General features: G+C 44.8%; 1 protein-coding gene across 1 annotated transcript in view; it reads right to left on the bottom strand.

The window, feature by feature from the left end:
• The window catches only part of LOC139407286 (sphingosine-1-phosphate transporter MFSD2B-like), a 34150-nt gene that overhangs the window by 1571 nt on the left and 10811 nt on the right, over positions 1-21768 (bottom strand). Inside the window, exons 3-13 of the mRNA XM_071150929.1 lie at positions 20699-20824; positions 20185-20309; positions 15609-15732; positions 12896-12974; positions 12607-12788; positions 7030-7120; positions 6295-6416; positions 5249-5332; positions 5004-5087; positions 4210-4319; positions 1724-1867 (exon numbers count right to left, since the gene is read on the bottom strand). Of these exons, the coding sequence (XP_071007030.1) occupies positions 1724-1867; positions 4210-4319; positions 5004-5087; positions 5249-5332; positions 6295-6416; positions 7030-7120; positions 12607-12788; positions 12896-12974; positions 15609-15732; positions 20185-20309; positions 20699-20824 (1271 nt within the window). The remainder of the gene's footprint in view (positions 1-1723; positions 1868-4209; positions 4320-5003; positions 5088-5248; positions 5333-6294; positions 6417-7029; positions 7121-12606; positions 12789-12895; positions 12975-15608; positions 15733-20184; positions 20310-20698; positions 20825-21768) is intronic.

The following is a 21768-nucleotide window of genomic DNA, read 5'->3' on the forward strand; positions in this document are numbered from 1 at the left end:
CAGAAGTGTTGTTAACTTGTTTATGTTTCTCCTGATGTGGATCAGTGTCTGTCTGTCTGTCTGTCTGTCTGTCTGTCTGTCTGTCTGTCTGTCACTCCAAGAGAGATGCCAGAAGTGTTGTTAACTTGTTTATGTTTCTCCTGATGTGGATCAGTGTCTGTCTGTCTGTCTGTCTGTCTGTCACTCCAAGAGAGATGCCAGAAGTGTTGTTAACTTGTTTATGTTTCTCCTGATGTGGATCAGTGTCTGTCTGTCTGTCTGTCTGTCTGTCTGTCTGTCACTCCAAGAGAGATGCCAGAAGTGTTGTTAACTTGTTTATGTTTCTCCTGATGTGGATCAGTGTCTGTCTGTCTGTCTGTCTGTCTGTCTGTCTGTCACTCCAAGAGAGATGCCAGAAGTGTTGTTAACTTGTTTATGTTTCTCCTGATGTGGATCAGTGTCTGTCTGTCTGTCTGTCTGTCTGTCACTCCAAGAGAGATGCCAGAAGTGTTGTTAACTTGTTTATGTTTCTCCTGATGTGGATCAGTGTCTGTCTGTCTGTCTGTCTGTCTGTCTGTCACTCCAAGAGAGATGCCAGAAGTGTTGTTAACTTGTTTATGTTTCTCCTGATGTGGATCAGTGTCTGTCTGTCTGTCTGTCTGTCTGTCACTCCAAGAGAGATGCCAGAAGTGTTATTAACTTGTTTATGTTTCTCCTGATGTGGATCAGTGTCTGTCTGTCTGTCTGTCTGTCTGTCTGTCTGTCACTCCAAGAGAGATGCCAGAAGTGTTGTTAACTTGTTTATGTTTCTCCTGATGTGGATCAGTGTCTGTCTGTCTGTCTGTCTGTCTGTCACTCCAAGAGAGATGCCAGAAGTGTTGTTAACTTGTTTATGTTTCTCCTGATGTGGATCAGTGTCTGTCTGTCTGTCTGTCTGTCACTCCAAGAGAGATGCCAGAAGTGTTGTTAACTTGTTTATGTTTCTCCTGATGTGGATCAGTGTCTGTCTGTCTGTCTGTCTGTCTGTCTGTCTGTCTGTCTGTCACTCCAAGAGAGATGCCAGAAGTGTTGTTAACTTGTTTATGTTTCTCCTGATGTGGATCAGTGTCTGTCTGTCTGTCTGTCTGTCTGTCTGTCACTCCAAGAGAGATGCCAGAAGTGTTGTTAACTTGTTTATGTTTCTCCTGATGTGGATCAGTGTCTGTCTGTCTGTCTGTCTGTCTGTCTGTCTGTCTGTCTGTCTGTCACTCCAAGAGAGATGCCAGAAGTGTTGTTAACTTGTTTATGTTTCTCCTGATGTGGATCAGTGTCTGTCTGTCTGTCTGTCTGTCTGTCTGTCACTCCAAGAGAGATGCCAGAAGTGTTGTTAACTTGTTTATGTTTCTCCTGATGTGGATCAGTGTCTGTCTGTCTGTCTGTCTGTCACTCCAAGAGAGATGCCAGAAGTGTTGTTAACTTGTTTATGTTTCTCCTGATGTGGATCAGTGTCTGTCTGTCTGTCTGTCTGTCACTCCAAGAGAGATGCCAGAAGTGTTGTTAACTTGTTTATGTTTCTCCTGATGTGGATCAGTGTTTGTGTGTTTGACTCACTCGAGGCAAGGCATGGATACTCCCAAGGAAATCCCATTTTCAGTAATGAATGCCTTTAATACTCTTGTGTTTATGTTGTCTGTCTGTCTGTCTCTGTCTGTCTGTCTGTCTGTCTGTCTGTCTGTCTGTCTGTCTGTCTGTCTGTTTGACTCACTCGAGGCAGAGAGTGGACACTCCGAGAGAGATCCCAGCAGCAAACTTGGTGAAGAACACGTAGAAGGAGTAGAAGATGGCCTCATAGCCTTTACAGCAGGGGTTGGCCAGACGGAAGTCATCCACCACATCTGGCAGCATCGACCTGAAACACAACACACACACAATACTACATGAAAACATCTCCCATCAACAGCTTATAGGCCTACCTCATCATCATGTTATACAATCGGTCTCGATGACTCCATCTGTCTGAGGAGGAGCAGTCTACTTATAGCGCTAGAGGATGAAATGGCTACAATGGTGCTCATAGAGCAGAGTTGAAATGGTCTGGCGAAATGACTGCTACTACGTGATGACATGATTACAAGATGAAGCTAACTGTAGCCGAACTGCTCCGACCACAGCAGTTATTTAACTAGGCAAGTCAGTTAACAGCAAATTCTTATTTATAATGACAGCCTAACCCAGACGATGCTGGGACAAATGTGTGCCACCCTATGGGACTCCCAATCACAGCCGGTTGTGATACAGCCTGGAATCAAACCAGGGTATGTAGTGACACCTCTAGCACTGAGATGCAGTGCCTTAGAAATCTGCACCACTCGGGAGCCAGATAAAAAGACAGTCATACACCACATGATGACCAAAAGTATGTGGACACCTGCTCGTTGAACATCTCATTCAATAGTCATGGGCATTAATGTGGAGTTGGTCTCCCCTTTGCTGCTATAACAGCTTCCACTCTTCTGGGAAGGCTTTCCACTAAATGTTGGTACATTGCTGCCGGGACATACTTCCATTCAGCCATGAGAGCATTAGTGAGGTCGGGCACTGATGTTGGGTGATTAGGCCTGGCTCGCAGTCGGCGTTCCAATTCATCCCAAAAGTGTTCGATGGGGTTTAGGTCAGGGCTCTGTGCAGGCCAATCAAGTTATTCCATACAGATCTTGACAAACCATTTCTGTATGGACCTCGCTTTGTGCACAGTAGCATTGTCATGCTGAAACAGGAAAGGACCTTCCCCAAACTGTTGCCACAAAGTTGGAAGCACAGAATCGTCCATATTGTCATTGTATGCTGTAGCGTTAAGATTTACTTTCACTGCAACTAAGGGGCCTAGCCCGAACCATGAAAACAGCCCCAGGCCATTATTCCTCCTCCTCCTACATTTGGCACTATGCATTGGGGCAGGTAGCGTTCTCCTGACAACCGCCAAACCCAGATTTGTCCGAATGCCAGATGGTGAAGCGTGATTTATCATTCCAGAGAATGTGTTTCCACTGCTCCAGAGTCCAATGGTGGTGAGCTTTACACCACTCCAGCAGACGCTTGGCATTACGCATGGTGATCTTAGGCTTGTTGGCTGTTCAGCCATTAAAACCCATTTCATGAAGAAATCCCGAGAAACAGTTATTGTGCTGACGTTGCTTCCAGAGGCAGTTTGGAACTCGGTAGTGAGTGTTGCAAGGACAGACGATTTTTACGCTCTACGCGCTTCAGTACTTGGCGGTCCCGTTTTGTGAGCTTGTGTGGCCTACCACTTCACAGCTGAGCCGTTGTTGCTCCTAGACGTTTCCATTTCACAATAACAGCACTTACAGTTGACCGGGGCAGCTCTAGCAGGGCAGACATTTGACAAACTGACTTGTTAGAAAGGTGGCATCCTATGACGGTGCCATGTTGAGAGTCACTGAGCTCTTCAGTAAGGACATTCTACTGTCAATGTTTGTCTATGAATATTTTATACACCTGTCAGCAACGGGTGTGGCTGAAATAGCCAAATCCACTCATTTGAAGAGGTGTCCACATACTTTGGTATATATAGTGTACATACACAGCATGATGACCCCAAGCGATAAACCCTGTCATTTAGAGAGGAAAGAGAAGTACGGAGGAGGCAGGGAAAGAGTGATAGAGAAAGGAGGGAGGAGAGAAGGAGACAGGAGGATGAAGAGAGAGAAAAGGAGATGGGAAGGCAATGTGCTATAAACAACAGTAATAACAGAATGAAAGTGGAGACTGTAGCCCCCCCTGAGGTTTATAGACACATCTCATTCGTCAACATGACATCATAGCCAGGCTTGACTGTATCATGCCAGGGGGTGAATTAAATTTTTGTATTTTTTTCTTTAACTAGGCAAGTCAGTTAAGAACAAATTCTTATTTACAATGACGGCCAGTGGGTTAGTTGCCTTGTTCAGGGGCAGAGTGGCCGATTTTTACCTTGTCAGCACAGGGATTCGATCCAGCAACCTTTCGGTTACTGGACCAACTCTCTAACCACTGAATGGACAGAGAGAAGTGTAGACTGCTGCTATTACAGCAATAGAATAGTAATTCTACAAGGACTGTGGCTATTTTACCACCCCAAGAATATGTTTACTATTGCTACTGTAGCTACAACCAGTGGTTAGTGCTAGTGGTACTACAACTACACCACATCCACAGAGGACCTTTGTGCCAGCACCATTCAATTGGGCTTACCATGGTAGGAGGAGTGATGCAGCCACACTGAGTCCTGAAGAGACAGCCACTACGTAGGCTACGACCAGGTTAGGAATGAACACCAGCATCACTGTGAACGGCATGATCCACTAGACAGAAAGAGAGATAGAGTAAGAGGAATGAACACACACATACTGTACTTACTGTATACACAGTTAGTTGCACACAGATTTGTAATCAGGGTTGGGTAGGTTACTTTCTAAATGTAATCCATTACAGTTACTAGTTACCTGTCCAAAATTGTAATCAGTTAAGTAACACAATCTGATTACTTTCCCTTTAAGAGGCAATAGAAGAAGACAAAAAGGATCCATCAAACGTATTTGGTGTGTCATCAAAGTGGTCTCTGACTTGTGGTCAGTGGTCTCTGACTTGTGGTCAGTGGTCTCTGACTTGTGGACTCAATCAGGTGGAACAAACTTAAACTTGCGCCTTTTTCAATGCTGAATTGAATGTCATTGAGAAAACATAAAGATGTCAATGTATTTTTTTTTGCAAAAATCCTTTCTGATTTCAAAAGTAATCCAAAAAGGAATCATCTAGTTTTTCAAAATAATCTGTAATCTGATTAAAATAATTTTGTTGCAAATTTCACTGACTACAGCTAGTTTTTTTGTAATTAGTTACTCTCCAACCCTGTTTGTAATACCGTATTATAATAATACCAGACAATTTTTTTTTTGCCTCTCCAGAAGCAATAATATGTTTGTCCACAAGGTGGCACGTTTTTATCATCAGTGGAGCATCACCACCACCCAGTCCCAGACACTTACCGTGATTCCACAGAAGGCTGCCTTCTTCTTGCCGAACCGCTCCAGAAACCACTGCCACAAAGGGATGCTCACTACTGCAGATACCTGGGAAGAGGAGTATCATTTTTAAGAACATGCTATACTATTGTTTTTGGTTTTAAGTATACTCTAATGTCATATAAAACCATGCACTGATGTCAATAGGACATTTGTGTGAAAGTGTAAGTTTCTAGTTACATTGATCTAGGTCGGAAACCAGAACTCACCAGGATGGTCAGCACAATGTTCTGGAAGTGGTCTCTCAGGTCCACTGCATGTGTACAGAACAGGACAAAGTTGCTTTGCACCAACTGGAAATCAGATCAGATATAACACACATTCGTTCTTCAGAAAGATTCAGAATATTCAGCACTGTTCTATCCTCTCTGCCCACGGTGCCAAATCACTGGAGAAGCTGCTGACTAACGCAAAGTTTCCTCCCTGCTCTTGAATGATATATAATCCTTCTATTCTGATGAGCTGACAGTAAGTTATTAAAGGAAGATTTGTGAGATACGGCAGTTGAGATGTTTGAGGTGGAATCTATCAAAGCTGTACTATATAGTTCCAATGCCAACCAACCATATGATCACAGCCATACAAGAAGTGTACCACTGAGAATTCTCATAATGATAACAATAACTAGATATTACATCATTGTAATATGACAATGTGCCGTCTATCTGTCTGTCTATCATCACCGGGTGGATTTGGAGCTGAGAGAGAGATGCTGTCAAGCATATTTCCTCAAACACACTGAGTGCTCTATTTTTCTTGATCAAATCAACATTAAATGGCAGACAGGCTGTATCTGGAGCCATTCTGGGTCCAATCATAACACAAGACCCATTACCATCCCACTGTGGGTGTCATGTCTGAGAGGGGGTCTATCAATGTGCCCACCAATCATAACACAACACCCATTACCATCCCACTGTGGATGTCATGTCCGAGAGGGGGTCTATCAATGTGCCCACCAATCATAACACAACACCCATTACCATCCCACTGTGGGTGTCATGTCTGAGAGGGGGTCTATCAATGTGCCCACCAATCATAACACAACACCCATTACCATCCCACTGTGGATGTCATGTCCGAGAGGGGGTCTATCAATGTGCCCACCAATCATAACACAACACCCATTACCATCCCACTGTGGGTGTCATGTCTGAGAGGGGGTCTATCAATGTGCCCACCAATCATAACACAACACCCATTACCATCCCACTGTGGATGTCATGTCCGAGAGGGGGTCTATCAATGTGCCCACCTGAATGGCAACGGAGATGAAGAGGAAGGCAGCAGTCAGAGTGAGGTAGGGACCGTGACGCATCACCAGGATGAAGCCCTTGTGGAATGGGATCTGCTTCTCCGTCTTCGAAATGTACGGATCTGTGCGAGGAAGAAAAAGAACGAGATCTGACAGTGTCAAAAGAGACAGTTTCTTTGGTTTCCATCTTTTATCCCATTCTAAAAAATAGCTCAAACTAGCCCGCAAAGCACCAGAGAGAAGAAAGCATGAGTGAGACACGTATGGGAGTCTTCCCCTCCAATCTGGGGGGAGGGTGGGTGGGGGGGGGGGGGGTACAAGTACAGTGAACCAGAACTGACAGGTTTGCTGGTACAGAGGTCAGCAGTTCATTGACAGCCTCCATGTGCAAACACACAATATATGTAATTTTATACTTAACACTTAATCCTCCTTGTTTTCCTGAGTTGGATAATCATTGCATGAAGCTGAAGCTAGCTACAGTATATACTGTATTTTATTGCATGAGGCTGAAGCTAGCTATATAGAGGCCAGAAATAGTCCAGTCAGAATAAGGCTCAAAACAATTGAACGGAGTGCTACTGTGCTTACTGGTACATTGCAAATAGCGTTTGAGTGAAATTAATGAAGGGAAAGAGAGAGGAGCACACTCACTTGCTGGGAAAGAGTGTGCACAAACACACACACACACACAAGCACATATGCGAGCACACGCACACACACGCACACACTCACCGTCTCTCTCTTTGACTCCCAGGAACATGACCACAGTGCAGATGAGAAACACTCCTCCAATCACACCAGCAGCGATCATATACATCTCCTTCTGCAAGTAGAGAGAATAAACAATCATATACTGTTACTGTACACCTCATTCTGCAAGGAGGACAGAGAGAAACAATATACCATGTACACCTCATTCTGCAAGGAGGACAGAGAGAAACAATATACCATGTACACCTCATTCTGCAAGGAGGACAGAGAGAAACAATATACCATGTACACCTCATTCTGCAAGGAGGACAGAGAGAAACAATATACCATGTACACCTCATTCTGCAAGGAGGACAGAGAGAAACAATATACCATGTACACCTCATTCTGCAAAGGCAAGAAAACAACAGTGTAAATGTAACCTTTATTTGTTCCATTTAGATGTCCATTAGGTATTGTTTTATACTACGCTTCCTGGGGTCCACTACACATCTTTCTTTGGTTACACAAGGAGGACATCTGAACTGAGCCTTCCTCAATCTCCATCGTGTATCTCCATCCAATTACTTCACTTCAACCCTTATCTGAAAGTTGCATTAAAACATACCAATGTGTTTATTGACCTGTGATTTTAGGTTAGAATTCCTTATATCGCTCTAGCAGATACCAGATCACTCAGAATTCACTGTACAGATTAAATACAAGGAACAACAGGAAAGGATCTCAATTGAATTCTGATCCTAAAATACAGCCTACCAAAATACTGTAGAGCCTTCAAGATGTTCTCAACCCAACAGGAACTGCACTGCCCTAATGTAAACAATTAAGGGCTAGTTTGGTATGTTAGTGTTATTACTTATTCACATCAAACATTTTGCCATTACTGAGGGACTGGAGGAATCCAGTGGTGAAAGTGCTCTGTGTGTGTGTGTGTGTGTGTGTGTGTGTGTGTGTGTGTGTGTGTGTGTGTGTGTGTGTGTGTGTGTGTGTGCTCATCGTGGTTACAGAGGGCCATGCATGGTGAAAAGGCCACGCCATCGGGGTTTACTCAGAATCCTTTGGAATGGTACCACTGGAGCCCTTAAATAGCTGCGGCATGTCCGAACCCGACACGGAACAGTTTGGGCAGGAGCCCGCTCGCCGTGTTTTATCTACCCAGAAATCACTCTGCATTCACAAGATTCACAAGGTTGTCTCACTCATGTTTTCATTGACTGTATGTCTACTTCTAGGAAATGAACAACAGATACATTTAAATATGTAATGTTCCGGTCTCGGTATGGCTGGTTTTAGGCCGGAAATAAATGTTCAATATTGTTGGTTCCTTTATCTCAGCAAACTGCATGTCGAGTTTGGGGTCTGGGGTTCATTCATGTGTTTTTAAATGTGATAAAAATAGCCTTAATCACACAGACTGTGGTCGCCCCACAGACTGTGGTCTCTTATTTCAGGGAGGGGGATTGATGGCTGATGTCAGGGGAGAGGAGGGGAGGGGGCTGGGGCAGAGGCTCAGATTTAACCCGTGGTCTCTTACTAAAAACCTGGGATGATAAATATTATATGAAGCCCTCTTAAAGTTGGTTGATTTGGTAAGACTAGATCTCACCTCTAGATAGTCTGCAAACACAAACTTCACATTCATTCATCCTATTCCTTTTAGTTTCAACAATTTACAATTTTCATGCTTGTTGACCTTCAACTTGTTTCCTGTTGTTTTTTTTCAACTCTGAGGCCTCAAAAAAGGAAAGAAAGAAGTTAAGTAAAAGGAAAAGATGAGTGTGAAAGTACAGCCCTGAGTTAGTTCAGGACACTACAGCCCTGAGTTAGTTCAGGACACTACAGCCCTGAGTTAGTTCAGGACACTACAGCCCTGAGTTAGTTCAGGACACTACAGCACTGAGTTAGTTCAGGACACTACAGCCCTGAGTTAGTTCAGGACACTACAGCCCTGAGTTAGTTCAGGACACTACAGCCCTGAGTTAGTTCAGGACACTACAGCCCTGAGTTAGTTCAGGACACTACAGCCCTGAGTTAGTTCAGGACACTACAGCCCTGAGTTAGTTCAGGACACTACAGCCCTGAGTTAGTTCAGGACACTACAGCCCTGAGTTAGTTCAGGACACTACAGCCCTGAGATAGTTCAGGACACTACAGCCCTGAGTTAGTTCAGCACTACAGCCCTGAGTTAGTTCAGGACACTACAGCCCTGAGTTAGTTCAGGACACTACAGCCCTGAGTTAGTTCAGGACACTACAGCCCTGAGTTAGTTCAGGACACTACAGCCCTGAGTTAGTTCAGGACACTACAGCCCTGAGTTAGTTCAGGACACTACAGCCCTGAGTTAGTTCAGGACACTACAGCCCTGAGTTAGTTCAGGACACTACAGCCCTGAGTTAGTTCAGGACACTACAGCCCTGAGTTAGTTCAGGACACTACAGCCCTGAGTTAGGACACTACAGCCCTGAGTTAGTTCAGGACACTACAGCCCTGAGTTAGTTCAGGACACTACAGCCCTGAGTTAGTTCAGAACACTACAGCCCTGAGTTAGTTCAGAACACTACAGCCCTGAGTTAGTTCAGGACACTACAGCCCTGAGTTAGTTCAGGACACTACAGCCCTGAGTTAGTTCAGGACACTACAGCCCTGAGTTAGTTCAGGACACTACAGCCCTGAGTTAGTTCAGGACACTACAGCCCTGAGTTAGTTCAGGACACTACAGCCCTGAGTTAGTTCAGGAACACTACAGCCCTGAGTTAGTTCAGGACACTACAGCCCTGAGTTAGTTCAGGACACTACAGCCCTGAGTTAGTTCAGAACACTACAGCCCTGAGTTAGTTCAGGACACTACAGCCCTGAGTTAGTTCAGGACACTACAGCCCTGAGTTAGTTCAGGACACTACAGCCCTGAGTTAGTTCAGGACACTACAGCCCTGAGTTAGTTCAGAACACTACAGCCGTGAGTTAGTTCAGGACACTACAGCCCTGAGTTAGTTCAGGACACTACAGCCCTGAGTTAGTTCAGGACACTACAGCCCTGAGTTAGTTCAGAACACTACAGCCCTGAGTTAGTTCAGGACACTACAGCCCTGAGTTAGTTCAGGACACTACAGCCCTGAGTTAGTTCAGGACACTACAGCCCTGAGTTAGTTCAGGACACTACAGCCCTGAGTTAGTTCAGGACACTACAGCCCTGAGTTAGTTCAGGACACTACAGCCCTGAGTTAGTTCAGGACACTACAGCCCTGAGTTAGTTCAGGACACTACAGCCCTGAGTTAGTTCAGGACACTACAGCCCTGAGTTAGTTCAGGACACTACAGCCCTGAGTTAGTTCAGGACACTACAGCCCTGAGTTAGTTCAGGACACTAAAGCCCTGAGTTAGTTCAGGACACTACAGCCCTGAGTTAGTTCAGGACACTACAGCCCTGAGTTAGTTCAGGACACTACAGCCCTGAGTTAGTTCAGGACACTACAGCCCTGAGTTAGTTCAGGACACTACAGCCCTGAGTTAGTTCAGGACACTACAGCCCTGAGTTATTCAGGACACTACAGCCCTGAGTTAGTTCAGGACACTAAAGCCCTGAGTTAGTTCAGGACACTACAGCCCTGAGTTAGTTCAGGACACTAAAGCCCTGAGTTAGTTCAGGACACTACAGCCCTGAGTTAGTTCAGGACACTACAGTTAGTTCAGGACACTACAGCCCTGAGTTAGTTCAGGACACTACAGCCCTGAGTTAGTTCAGGACACTACAGCCCTGAGTTAGTTCAGGACACTACAGCCCTGAGTTAGTTCAGGACACTACAGCCCTGAGTTAGTTCAGGACACTACAGCCCTGAGTTAGTTCAGAACACTACAGCCCTGAGTTAGTTCAGGACACTACAGCCCTGAGTTAGTTCAGGACACTACAGCCCTGAGTTAGTTCAGGACACTACAGCCCTGAGTTAGTTCAGGACACTACAGCCCTGAGTTAGTTCAGGACACTACAGCCCTGAGTTAGTTCAGGACACTACAGCCCTGAGTTAGTTCAGGACACTACAGCCCTGAGTTAGTTCAGAACACTACAGCCCTGAGTTAGTTCAGGACACTACAGCCCTGAGTTAGTTCAGGACACTACAGCCCTGAGTTAGTTCAGGACACTACAGCCCTGAGTTAGTTCAGGACACTACAGCCCTGAGTTAGTTCAGGACACTACAGCCCTGAGTTAGTTCAGGACACTACAGCCCTGAGTTAGTTCAGGACACTACAGCCCTGAGTTAGTTCAGAACACTACAGCCCTGAGTTAGTTCAGGACACTACAGCCCTGAGTTAGTTCAGGACACTACAGCCCTGAGTTAGTTCAGAACACTACAGCCCTGAGTTAGTTCAGGACACTACAGCCCTGAGTTAGTTCAGGACACTACAGCCCTGAGTTAGTTCAGGACACTACAGCCCTGAGTTAGTTCAGGACACTACAGCCCTGAGTTAGTTCAGAACACTACAGCCGTGAGTTAGTTCAGGACACTACATCCCTGAGTTAGTTCAGGACACTACAGCCCTGAGTTAGTTCAGGACACTACAGCCCTGAGTTAGTTCAGAACACTACAGCCCTGAGTTAGTTCAGGACACTACAGCCCTGAGTTAGTTCAGGACACTACAGCCCTGAGTTAGTTCAGGACACTACAGCCCTGAGTTAGTTCAGGACACTACAGCCCTGAGTTAGTTCAGGACACTACAGCCCTGAGTTAGTTCAGGACACTACAGCCCTGAGTTAGTTCAGGACACTACAGCCCTGAGTTAGTTCAGGACACTACAGCCCTGAGTTAGTTCAGGACACTACAGCCCTGAGTTAGTTCAGGACACTACAGCCCTGAGTTAGTTCAGGACACTAAAGCCCTGAGTTAGTTCAGGACACTACAGCCCTGAGTTAGTTCAGGACACTACAGCCCTGAGTTAGTTCAGGACACTACAGCCCTGAGTTAGTTCAGGACACTACAGCCCTGAGTTAGTTCAGGACACTACAGCCCTGAGTTAGTTCAGGACACTACAGCCCTGAGTTATTCAGGACACTACAGCCCTGAGTTAGTTCAGGACACTAAAGCCCTGAGTTAGTTCAGGACACTACAGCCCTGAGTTAGTTCAGGACACTAAAGCCCTGAGTTAGTTCAGGACACTACAGCCCTGAGTTAGTTCAGGACACTAAAGCCCTGAGTTAGTTCAGGACACTACAGCCCTGAGTTAGTTCAGGACACTACAGCCCTCAGTTAGTTCCGGACACTACAGCCCTGAGTTAGTTCAGGACACTACAGCCCTGAGTTAGTTCAGGACACTACAGCCCTGAGTTAGTTCAGGACACTAAAGCCCTGAGTTAGTTCAGGACACTACAGCCCTGAGTTAGTTCAGGACACTACAGTCCTGAGTTAGTTCAGGACACTACAGCCCTGAGTTAGTTCCGGACACTACAGCCCTGAGTTAGTTCAGGACACTACAGCCCTGAGTTAGTTCAGGACACTACAGCCCTGAGTTAGTTCAGGACACTACAGTCAGTTACAGTTATTTTCAATATAGGATCACCATGGTAACACCTCAGGTCTGGTTGTTTGTTATCGTGGTGACACTTACAGCATGTGACAGGAAGTCCTGGGAGTGAACGATTCTCTTGACGATCTCGGCCCCACTGCCGTTGCCTAGGTGACTGGCAGACATGTTGTGCTGGGGGCAGTTTTTCAGGGTGTGTGCGCTCGCCACGATTTGACCCTGGATGGCAGCGCCAACTAGAGTACCCAGCACCTCCATGGTCATACCTGCAGTATAACACATGTATTATAGTATTAAGTACTATCAAAACAGAATGACAGGCGAGTGGTATCATTTGATCAAACAACCTAAGGTCTGTGTAATAGTGACCTACGGTAGGCTGTGGCCGAGTCTCTCTCCTTCTGGTCCGGACTGAGGAACATGGTGAGGGCAGAGTAAGGCACATGGAAACACTGGGAAGGAAACAGAGCAGACACAGAGGACATGATTAGATGTGGTTAGATATAGGAAACACTGTAAGAAGTGGATCAGAGGGTCAAAGGCCATATCATTTGTACCTTTTGTTGTTGTTTTACCAATTTTCAGTTTCCATGTCGATAAACCTCAGCTCTCAAGCTGGCCAGTATATCAGTCAGCAACCCTCCGCTTGACCTTAAAACCCAGCCTTTCTTCACTTTGTCATTCACACAACAGCTCAGTCAACATTGTGGCAGACTGACCGAGCGAGCAAACAAGCGACTGACCAAGCGACTGACAGAGTGTCCAAAGAGACATCAGAAATAAACGCGGCCATAAAAGACTGTCCCAGCCCTTCTCCTTCTCTTCGGCCGGGGCGGGATGGAGTGAAGGAGGGATGGAGTGAAGGAGGGATGGAGGGAAGGAGGGATGGAGTGAAGGACGGATGGAGGGAAGGAGGGATGGAGTGAAGGACGGATGGAGGGAAGGAGGGATGGAGTGAAGGACGGATGGAGGGAAGGAGGGATGGAGTGAAGGAGGGATGGAGTGAAGGATGGGTGGAGGGAAGGAGGGATGGAGGGAAGGAGGGATGCAGGGAAGGACAAGCATGTCTTTTGTGGGGCCTTGTTGTAAAAAAAACAATTTATAGAACTAAATTTGACCACAGCTTTGCTTCAAAAAATAACTTATCAGCCTTAGTAGTCATCAAATCCTCATTGAATGATTACACTGGCTGTTGTTTATTTAGATCAACTACTGTATGGCCTTAAAGTGACAGCAGCTGTCCATTCTGTCTCTCACACACAAAGACAATGAAGGGAAGTTAAAAGTGGTAACCAGCATTTACCCACCCAGTGGTCTCTGGCAGGGCTGAACCTATACTTATCAAGTAGTTAGAAAGACATGTCATTATAGGCCACCACAATGTGGGCAGTGGACAACATGCTCTGTACCATATGTTAGAGAGGTTAGAGAAAGAGCAGAGGAGAGTGCAAGTGAGAGAGAGAGTGAGAGAGAGAGAGCAGAGAGAGAGCGAGAGAGAGAGAGAGAGAGAGAGGGAGAGAGAGAGAGCAGAGAGAGTGTGTGAGAGAGAGAGCGAGAGAGAGAGAGAGAGAGAGAGAGAGAGCAGAGAGAGAGCAGAGAGAGAGTGAGAGAGAGAGCAGAGAGAGTGAGAGAGAGAGCAGAGAGAGAGAGAGAGAGAGCAGAGAGAGAGAGCAGAGAGAGAGAGAGAGAGAGAGCAGAGAGAGAGCAGAGAGAGAGATGGAGAGAGAGCAGAGAGCAGAGAGAGAGTGAGAGAGAGCAGAGAGAGAGAGAGAGAGAGAGAGAGCAGAGAGAGAGTGAGAGAGAGAGCAGAGAGAGAGTGAGAGAGAGCAGAGAGAGAGTGAGAGAGAGTGAGAGAGAGAGCAGAGAGAGAGCAGAGAGAGAGTGAGAGAGAGAAAGAGAGAGAGAGAGAGAGAGAGAGCGAGAGAGAGAGAGAGAGAGAGAGAGAGAGAGAGAGAGAGCAGAGAGAGAGCAGAGAGAGAGTGAGAGAGAGAGCAGAGAGAGTGAGAGAGAGAGCAGAGAGAGAGAGAGAGCAGAGAGAGAGAGCAGAGAGAGAGAGAGAGAGAGCAGAGAGAGAGAGCAGAGAGAGAGATGGAGAGAGAGCAGAGAGCAGAGAGAGAGTGTGAGATGAGAGAGAGAGAGAGAGAGAGAGAGTGAGAGAGAGAGCAGAGAGAGAGTGAGAGAGAGAGCAGAGAGAGTGAGAGAGAGCAGAGAGAGAGTGAGAGAGAGTGAGAGAGAGAGCAGAGAGATAGCAGAGAGAGAGTGAGAGAGAGAGAGAGAGAGAGAGAGAGAGAGAGAGAGAGAGCAGAGAGTGAGAGAGAGAGCAGAGAGAGAGGGGGGGGGGGGGGTTGAAGGGTTTGGAGCTGTACCTTAGTTACTAAAGAAACCTAAATAAACAGGTTAATATGACATTTACATTTTAGTCATTTAGCAGACTCTCTTATCCAGAGCGACTTACAGTTAGTGCAATCATCTTAAGATAGCTAGGTGAGACAACCACTTATCACAGTTGTAGTAAGTCATTATTTTCTCAGTAAAGTAGTTATCAGCAAAGTCAGTGTTAGAGAGGTGAACTATCTACGTAAGATGTTTGGTTTTGATGTCTGGTTGGCTCTGCTCACTGAGGCATTGTGTTGCACTCTGTAGCACTGTGTTGGGTTCTACAAGTCATCTCTGCTAATCGGTATCTTTTTTGAGTAGATAAAAAGCTGTATCCAGGAACAATGCTAGTTGTGTACTATGAGTGTGTTCAGTAAATCACTCTGGCTATCTACTCTGATTTCAGAGCACTGTTGTCTGGGTGTGCAAGAGAGCAGAATAACTGATGAATTCACGAACGCTCAACACCTGTTGAATATGACCGGTGTCAGTAAACGTCGACAAAAAAAACGTAATTAAACGCTCTGAATATACAAACTGAAATTACACTCTGGCACTCCAGAGTGAATTTACGAACACACATTATGAGAAATCAAAGTCAGTGTTGAATAGTGTTCGATATCTGCTATCTGAGGAGGATGTGTAAATGTTTCATTGTGGGCCAACGTTTATGTAGTACTAGTAGCAGTAGGTATCTGGCAGGTACTTACGGTGATGAGTGTCTGGTAGAGACAGTAGAAACCCAGGTACCAGATGAATCGTCCGTTGGTGAAGGGAGGAACGAACCACAGGTAGAAGTAGGAGACCACCACAAACGGAGTACAGCCCACCATCCTACAGAGAAAAGAGAGAGGGCAGGGTTATTGTTCTAATAGTATATCTTAATGACCATTGTTTTAGCAAGCGTTGGAGTCGAATTTCGTATCTTTTTTATTGTGAAACACTGGCCTCATTTTGTGTTTGTGCAATAGATAAAGGCCTGCCAGTTTATCTCAGCAGGCCTGTTTAGACTATTATGTGAACCTGTTAGGCCAGTGCCAGTGAACCTGTTAGGCAAGTGATAGACTGATGGTGTACGTGGGTTTTTTGGGAGAGATGGATGATGTGTTTGTGAATCTGAAGTAATCTGTCCTGGGTTAGTGTGGAGGGGCAGCGGAAAGACAGGAAGATGCGCTATGCCACAGGAATGCTAACCCACATTACCATGAGCTTAATTCAGACACATATACACACACACACACACACACACACACACACACACACACACACACACACACACACACACACACACACACACACACACACACACACACACACACACACACACACACAGGCATCTCAGGGCAGAAACATTCTGCTGCATTGTACAGTTTTGAGGATGTGGGAAGCTGTGTTGTTCATGTATAATTCATCCAACTGGTATATATCATTGTGGGCTGAGGGCACAGCTGTGTGTTTCACTGTGGAGAGAGAGAAAGATGGGAGGTTGTGGACAAGTGAATGTACTTTCCACTAGTCCACCATGACTATCTCTATCTATAACCACCGAATTATACAAGAATAGGCTTATCTGCTAAAGCAACAATAAATATATATTTTTTCCCCACAGATCTACACAACCTACTCCACATTTTCAAAGTTAAAGAAAAAGTATAGAAGATGTCTTGAATGCGTATGTCTTCACACCCCAGAGAGGTAATACTTGGTGGAAGCACCTTCGGCAGCCATTACAGCTGTGAATCATTTCAAATGCGATTTTACCAACTTTGTACAACTCTTAGGGCAACATTTATCAACTGTTCTTGTCAATATTGCTAAAGCTCAGTAAATTTGGTTGGGAGTCATTGATGGACAGCAATATTCAAACCTTGTCTCTGATTTTTTTTTAAATGTAGGTGTTTAGTGTTCCTGAATGGTCCAGTCTCAGTCCTGACTTAAATCTGCTTGAGAATCAGAGACAAGGTTTGAATATCGCTTTCCATGAATGATTCCCAACCAAATTTCAAGGCGGCAAAACTGTGAAGACATTGCAAGTGGTATGTAGACTTTCACTAGGCACTGTATGTTAGGTTGATCTGCTTACGTCTGTACATCATAGAATTCACATCCTTATCATAAAGACTCAAGCTCAGTAATTGCTCTGCAGCTGCAGGGTCAACTAAGTACATAGTTAAAGGTCCAATGCAGCCATTTTTATATCAATATCAAATCATTTCTGGGTAACAATTAAGTACTTTACTGTGATTGTTTTCAATTCAAATGGTCAAAAAGAAACAACAATTGCTTCTTAGCAAAGAGTAATTTCTCAAGCACTAATTTTGCCAGTATGGTCTGGGAGTGGTCTGAGTGGGGAGGGGAAAACTGAAAAATTGCTGTTATTGGCAGACCGACCGATCTCTTTCTTATTGGCCTATTAACTAATTTACCGCCTGGGGTTGTCAAAACAGGCTGGAATTTCAGCCGGTCTTTTCAAACAACTCTTACACTAAAATGGCATTATATACATTTTCACAGTTTCACCATATTATTCCAACCTCATAGTGTGGAAATATAGAGTATATAAAACACAGGAAAATCAAATTGTGGACTGCACTGGACTGCACTTTAACACAGCTAAGCAAGCTATTGCTAGCTCAACCCTATCCTCTATGCACCACTCCCAAATAGCCACAGTCATATTGTTTTGGTGACGACCCCAAAATATTTCCACAATGGACCTGACCTGTAACCTTTGACCTGATAGGACCCAGAGAAACTTGACCCCATTTTAATCTGCATATTACAAAACCCCGTCCCCTCTGCTCTAGCTCCCTTAACCCCTGACCCGTCCTGCCCTGGCATTTAGTTGAACTAAGAACAGATAGAAAAAGAGAGAAAGAGGGAGAAAGGGAACAGAGAGAAAAAGAGAGAAAGAGGTAGAAAGGGGACAGATAGAAAAAGAGAGAAAGAGGGAGAAAGGGGACAGAGAGAAAAAGAGAGAAAGAAGGAGAAAGGGAACAGAGAGAAAAAGAGAGAAAGGGGGAGAAAGAGGTAGAGAGAGGTAGAGAGTGGTGAGTTCTGGTACAGTCCAGCTCTCCCTGTTACACAGAGGCCTGTCCTTAGTGATTGTTCAGCCACACAAAGAGAGTGACAGGGCTGACAGGGCTGCCTAGCTCTGGGGTTGGGCCTGCTGATGTTTAGGCTGGTCATGGGAGGGTTGAAAAGGCACAGTGACTGAATGGAACATTTAGAGTGTTAGAATAAACTGTTACAATGTTAGATTGTTCTGTAAGATGGCTTGCAGGATGGGTATCGGAAGAACCCAATGGGAGTGTTTGACAGTGGAAGTAGGGCAAAACACGTACACAGGCAGACACCCAGTGATTGAGACAGAAGCAAGGAGGGGATTTCAGCACCATCACACTCTCTAAGATTGTGAGAGAAATGTCCCAGTTATATCTCTGCTGGCATGGCAGGGCTGAGTCTATCATAACAAACACAGTAGCACCCAGGAGTACCAAACAGAAACAGCCATAAACCCCTCAGGACAAACAGATTCTGATCACTTCCTGTCTGTCTGATGATGTCACAGCTCCGGGTCAGGGGACATCCTGTCTGACAGTTAGAGAGGGTTTCACTCAGTGGTGGAAAAGGTACCCAAATGTTATACTTGAGTAAAAGTAAGGATACCTCCATAGAAAATGACTCAAGTAAAAGTGAAAGTCACCCAGTAAAATACTACTTGAGTATCAATATACTTAAGTATCAAAAGTAAATGTAATTCTAAAATATACTTATGTATAAATAATTTCAAGTTCCTTATATTAAGCAAACCAGACTTATGTATAAATAATTTCAAGTTCCTTATATTAAGGATCTTCTTAATTTACGGATAGCCAGGGGCACACTCCAACACTCAGATATAATTTACCAACTAAGCATTTGTGTTTAGTGAGTCTGTCAGATAAGAGGCAGTAGGGATGACCAGTGATGTCCTCTTTATTAGTGCGGGAATTGGACCATTTTCCTGTCCTGCTAATCATTTAAAATATAACGAGTACTTTTGGGTGTCAGGGAAAATGTATGGAGTAAAAAGTACATTATTTTCTTTAGGAATGTAGAAGTAAAAGTTGTCAAAAATATAAATAGTAAAGTACAGATAACCCCCAAAAACTACTTAAGTAGTACATTAAAGTATTTTTACTGAAGTACTTTACACCACTGGTTTCACTCAGTAGTTAACTAGAGGGTGCGGCTTTCTCAAGGTGCTGATTATCACACACACAACCGGGCAGGGCAACAGTGTTTTGCCACAAAAACTCTCAGAACACACACACATCAACAAACAAACACGCACACACACATTCAGTACACACACACACATAGGCACGCACGCACGCACGCACGCACACACACACACACACACACACACACACACACACACACACACACACACACACACACACACACACACACACACACACACACACACATTCTGTGATCTGGTCTCTCTCCAGCCTGTCAGCTTGTGAGTAATCTATGGCTTGTAAAACTTATACAGCACTCAGTCACATCAGGATCAGCAGTAAGTACTCAACCAGTAACTACGGTAAGTGAGTCGGGTCACAGCAATGAGTTTACACAGCTTTGAGCTGACACACACACACACACACACACACACACATACACACACACACACACACACTTTAGAGCTGACACCTAGTGTTATGGTGGAGTTTGATGTGGTGCTTTTGGTAAACACTCTCTACACTTATAGAAAAAAAGGTGCTATCTAGATCCTAAAAGGGTTCTTTGACTGACCCCGTAGGACAACCCTTTGAAGAACCCCCTTTGGTTCCAGGTAGAACTCTTTTGGGTTCCATGTAGAATGCTTTCCAAATAGGGTTCTACATGGAACCCAAAGGGGTTTTACCTGGAACCAAAAAGGGTTCTGCTATGGGGACAGCCTTTTGTCTAAGCTGACAGGGCTCATAACGAAGGTCTACAGGGATACTGCTGTGGTTTAGTTCATCTGTTTGTTATTGTTTTATTTTACCAGGTAAGTTGACTGGAACACATTCTCATTTATAAATCAAGAGAAAAGATTTAGTATAATCCAATAGAAGTGTGAAGTCAAAATGTGAAGCCTAGCATTCACAGGTAGCATTTCCCATACAATCACTAAGATCTGTGGTCCTATGGAGCCGTAGTGTCTGTCTGCTGTTTTTTTACACTTCAAATAGGACACTTCGAACTTGGGAAACTAGGTGTGTGCACTCTATGCAATCCATGTGTGCATGGCCTCACCAGGGCATGAGTCTGCCTATCCTAGTCCACTTGCTCTTGGTGATGAAGAAGCCGACAACAGGGTCACTGACGGCGCCCCACGCCTTCCCTATAAACAGAACCATGGAGGCCTGGAACGGGTTGATCTGAGGAGGAGAGAACGGAGGGATGTAGTTAGAAGACACAGATAGAGAGAGTGAGAGAGAGAGAGAGAGAGAGAGAGAGAGGGGAGAGAGAGCGAGAGAGGGAGGGAGGGAGGGAGGGAGAGAGAGAGAGAGAGAGAGAGAGAGAGAGAGAGAGAGAGAGAGAGAGAGAGAGAGAGAGAGAGAGGGAGGGAGAGAGAGAGAGAGAGAGAGAGAGAGAGAGAGAGAGAGAGAGAGAGAGAGAGAGAGAGAGAGAGAGAGAGAGAGAGAGAGAGAGAGAGAGGGAGGGAGAGAGAGAGAGAGAGAGAGAGAGAGAGAGAGAGAGAGAGAGAGAGAGAGAGAGAAGAGAGAGAGAGGAAGAAGAAACACACACAAACACACAGATGTGTTACCTGGGCGACATCCAGCAGGTAGATCTGGAGGAAAAATGCTGTAGCGCTGCCGGCCACCTGATTGGGTGCTCCTCCAATGGCAAAGCAGAGCTTACTGCAGACAGACAGCTTCTGGTCCAACACAGTCTATGGATGAAAAACAACAAGAAACATTGGAGAGGGTTACAAGTCAGCTACAGGTTTCATGAAGTGCAATATCTGAGAAATAGGCAAATAAATGATCTGCAAAGCCTATGAGATACAGTTGACTGCTGTGCCTTTCTTTACCGTGTAAAGACATAAACTCTGTTTGTTAGCCATGGATATGTAGCCAAAATATAAGCCTCAGATAAGATACAAGCAGGAGTCAAATCTTAGGCGAAAGCTATCTTCTTGTGGATAAGGAATACAGTTGTAGCGAAGAATGAGTCTGTGACAGCAGAACCCTGGCAATATGATTTACAAAATAATTCAGAACCACAGAACCGGAACTCTATCTTCAGAATTCTATTTTCAGACTCTATATTGTTGTCCATTGTGATGTCAGAGCGAGTGAATCACACAGTGCCATTCAGATGACAGTCGATACAGACGTGTGACCTCATGTCTCTCTCTCTCTCTCTCTCTCTCTCTCTCTCTCTCTCTCTCTCTTACAAAGCAATGTTACAGAAACTCCCTTCATATGTAACTTAATTAATTAGGAATCATAAGTTACCAAACCCGTTCTCAGGAATGGATAACTCAAGGGATCCCTTCAGTCTCCACAGATTTGGGAAAATCTGTCTAGTTCACTGCTTTTATTAAATATGTTTATTTTGTTATTGTGTGTTGACTAATATTGTTTAATAGATATATATGTGTATGTTTTATCATTCTGTTTGTATTGTAATGTATACAGGGCTCTCTTATAAAATAGATGTTTAATCTCAATGTGACTCCCTGTTTAAATAAAGGTTAAATATAAAAAAGAAAAAATAGGCCTCCCACGACTCATTTCCGTGCATAGTGGATGAAATGTGGTTTCACATATGAGATCTATCTAGGCCTACTTCCCCACCACTATTCTCCATCTACATTCCCCTCTTCCCCCA

Source organism: Oncorhynchus clarkii, chromosome 4, assembly GCF_045791955.1.
Source record: "Oncorhynchus clarkii lewisi isolate Uvic-CL-2024 chromosome 4, UVic_Ocla_1.0, whole genome shotgun sequence".
Lineage (NCBI taxonomy): Eukaryota > Metazoa > Chordata > Actinopteri > Salmoniformes > Salmonidae > Oncorhynchus > Oncorhynchus clarkii.